General features: G+C 39.3%; 1 protein-coding gene across 1 annotated transcript in view; it reads right to left on the bottom strand.

Annotated features, from left to right (window-relative positions):
- Nucleotides 1–1,753: 1,753 nt before the first annotated feature.
- LOC109429637 (uncharacterized) overlaps nucleotides 1,754–3,678 on the bottom strand; it is a 42,488-nt gene continuing 40,563 nt past the window's right edge. Inside the window, exons 4-6 of the mRNA XM_062849319.1 lie at nucleotides 2,573–2,810; nucleotides 2,369–2,502; nucleotides 1,754–2,300 (exon numbers count right to left, since the gene is read on the bottom strand). Of these exons, the coding sequence (XP_062705303.1) occupies nucleotides 1,990–2,300; nucleotides 2,369–2,502; nucleotides 2,573–2,810 (683 nt within the window). The 3' untranslated portion in view covers nucleotides 1,754–1,989. The remainder of the gene's footprint in view (nucleotides 2,301–2,368; nucleotides 2,503–2,572; nucleotides 2,811–3,678) is intronic.

Raw genomic sequence — 3,678 nt, 5'->3', positions numbered from 1 at the left:
GATTGGTGATCCATAGCCTTAACCATTAGGCCAACTGGAGACCCTTTTTTGATAACACGATGATCGATTCGTAAGAACATAGCCTCAGACCATTTTTTTAGACAATCGGTAGTGTCCCGAAACCAGTTCTGGGTGTCCCACTGGAAGTGGTCAAATGTAAAAGTGATCTATACCCATGCATAAGATAAATCAAACCGTCGTTTTTTAGGTAACCTAATGAACGTTAGCAATGAAATAGTCTCAGACTATATTTGGGAGACCCGGTGGTGCTCCGGAACCTGTTCCGGTACCGCATCGAAAGTAATTAAACGTGTCGCATGGCATCACATCACATCACGGCTTTTTTAATAACCTGAGGAACGATTAACTAGAAAATAGGCTCATACCACATTAGAGACTACCGGTAGGGTTGCACAACCAGCGTTTGGTGCTTCACCGGAACTACGAAAGTAAATAAAATCAATGCAAGCGATCACTATGTGTAAGAGAACAAATTCTTGACAAATTAAACCCACATACAAACAGACGTCTCACTATACTCACTACCTATCGCTCTTGTCTTCAACGGTCAATAAGATATAACCTAAAATGGGCAGAAAAAACATTATCGAAGACCGCAAAGTGCTGTGATTGTGTAAAAAGTTATATGTTAGCTTGTTAGTATCATCTTGATATTGAGCAGCCCCCAGTGTTAGTGAAGGTTCTCAAGCAGCCAACTGAGAAATCTGATATTATTCAGCTCTGCTTATACGTTGAAGATAACATCGGACTATGTGCCATCAATAGGTTTTAAGTCATTTCAATGATGGCTTTGATAAAATGCTTGCTTGTCTTAAAAAAATATCAGAATTCAGGAACACTTTGACTTACGTCGACGGAAAGATCTTGAGATCATGTTCGACGAGATAGGCACTATCACCATTAGGTGGATTATTTGGGGGTTTTTTTCTTTGAATTTTCTGTTGATTCAATGCAGCTAAAAAATATGCAGATGTTTTTGTATATAGAATCTATTTTTGGTATCAGAAGTATCAAAAATTGTTTCCAAACAAGCTGGAAAATTTACAAAAGACAAAAATTCAAGAAAAAAAAATAGTTAGAGGCATTTGAACATCCTGAGCTACTGGGAATTTTTTTGAGCTGGGAATCAGTTTTCTACAGGAAAATATTACAAAAAATCAAAGAGTACGATTTTAGACAGCGATGAATATAATTAAAAAAAAAATTTTTGATTCTTTCACACGATTGCACAATCTTGCTGGATATTTATCAAAATTTTGATCGCAGCGAATCAACAGGTGATGTGACCTGTCGTTTAGTGGACTACCCTATCTTACTATCTTACTATCAAGTTTATTTTCTCACACTTATCATGTGCTCATATCGAATATTTGGCATATTTTTTTTTTCACGAAACCAGATCTCTACACTTTACCTAATTGAAAAATAATTTTAAGAATTGAACAATCTCATCCAAGTAAGAAATCCAGATCTTTTATAAATCCACTTGCTGTAAATGATTGCCTCATTGTGCAGGTACGAACATTGCTTAAACTGATTCCCGATATCCAACCCATTAACGGGGGAGGGTAATTAGTGACTCACTAATGACCGATCTTCGTTAACTCTTTCAACCGTCGGTAATTAACGTTATGTGAATTGAACAACGGATCTATTTTTCCCTCGTATGGGATGTAGTTTCGTATTATGCGATTAGATGTTATAGTTGAGATTAACATCAGACGAGTGTGGATTGAGATTGTAGAATAATTCAACGTGTGTGTTTTAATGTATGTACATGTATGTTATTATTTGTTGTGCTTAAACATGCCTTTCAATGCATTAGATATTCTCAGCAGTAAAACGTTACGATATGTGTACCATGTCTTAGCCCATTTTCTATCGTTATCAGATCAAATAAATTCACATAATAAACAATTCCATAACAAAGTCACAGCTCCGCTTGATTTACGTCACTAAGGTACTAAGCTAAGTTTTCTTTCTCGGAAGTAGCTCATCCTCCTCGGCTCCCTCAACAACCGAGTTGGAAATAAACGTCAGCGATTCTTTCAGCTTTTCCTTAATAGCAGGTTTCACTTCGTCCAGCAGCAGATGTGGATTGGCATTGATCGCTTGGTTTCCGATCTCTTCCAGGGCGGGATCTCCTCCGAACAGGTTCTTCAGATAGAACCGTGCCTTGTCGAATTTGATTTTCAACTCTACTGGACGGAACTTAAGGAATTTTTTGTCACCCTTGGGCTCCAAGTAGTATTGGATCATCATGTTGACCTGCGTATTATCTGTGTAGAAATGAGAAGTAATCTTAGCATGGATGAAATATAGGGGATAAAAGCAATGCGTTCGTCACCTAATGTCAGGTTGAAGTCTCCCTTGCCGTTGATCTTCAGCAGCAGAATGTTCATATTGAGCTCGTATTTCCCTTTGACAAAGCAGGAGGGAACCGTCGCGCTGATAAGGAATCGTTGGTTGGGCAAATCCGATCTGCACCATAACAAGAAAAAGGAATAATGATTTGCTTACTTCATATCACATCTCGATCAACAACACTCACCGAACTTTCTTCAGCACAAATTTGCTGAACCCATCGATGGTCACGTTCCTCAGCTTGGCGCGGAAACTCGGCCCATGGTCGATGTCGACCTTGTCGATCGCGAACGGATCCAGCTTGGGTGCAGTGCGTCCACCGCCGTAGTCTCCGTTGGCAATGTTCGGTCGGATCTTATCCACGACCTTCATGATACACTCGCCTAGATTGGGGTCATCGCGGCTGCATACCTCCAGTACGGGAGCTAAAAAAAATAAAATAGATGTCGTCAATAAAACACTGTCATTCCTAAATCCAGAACTTATTCTTGTAACATCACTACCAAGAAGTGATGCAGAGCTAATCAGAACCGATGTGTTGAGGTTGAGCAAAATTTTACCAAAGCGGCAATTATTTTTAAGCCCAGATATCTACAAATTCTGCGAGTACATTTAACTCTGTGATATTTTTATCTAAAAATATGAACGAGTTTCACCAAAAATATATGAAAGCTAAATGTGTTCTTTTGAGCATTAAGCAACGTTAGAACTGCTACTCCAGTATTATTTGCATCAACATTCCAGCGCGATCGGTCACAGATCGCATTCAACAGGCTGACAAAATTGGCCAATTATTTATTAGGGGGCATCCATTTAGTACGTCACGCAAAATTTGAGAATTTTAGACCCCCCTCCCCCCTTCGTACGGGTTTTTCGGATACCTTATGCATTGCTTGTCATACTTTCGGTAACCCCCTCCTTAATATGAGCTTGACGTACTTTATGGATGCCACTTAGTTGCTTCAACTACTCGAGCTTTTTTTTTCTAGAAGACCGCTTGTGCATTTACCTACGCCAACTAGTCAGCACATAGATATCGATCACAAAATGATGAAGATATCAGGGTACGTAACCGCGTGAGCAGCAGGTGTCAACAATAATTTGTTACGTTGCACCTCACCATGTACAGTGCGATGAAGTTGAACCAGTTTGAACTACCTTCAGGTAGGCTCGTGCATCGAGAACAGTGAGCGAAATGCCCAAATGTAGGTCATAGGTTGTAGTTCAACATTTCAAAGTGAAGATCAGTACATTCAGAAAAAATCACACGGACTTCTGTGTTAAAAAAGTATT

This window comes from Aedes albopictus, chromosome 2 (genome assembly GCF_035046485.1).
Source record: "Aedes albopictus strain Foshan chromosome 2, AalbF5, whole genome shotgun sequence".
In the NCBI taxonomy this organism is placed as follows: domain Eukaryota; kingdom Metazoa; phylum Arthropoda; class Insecta; order Diptera; family Culicidae; genus Aedes; species Aedes albopictus.
The sequence above is the reverse complement of the archived record's forward strand: the minus strand, read 5'-3'. Positions and strand labels throughout refer to the sequence as shown.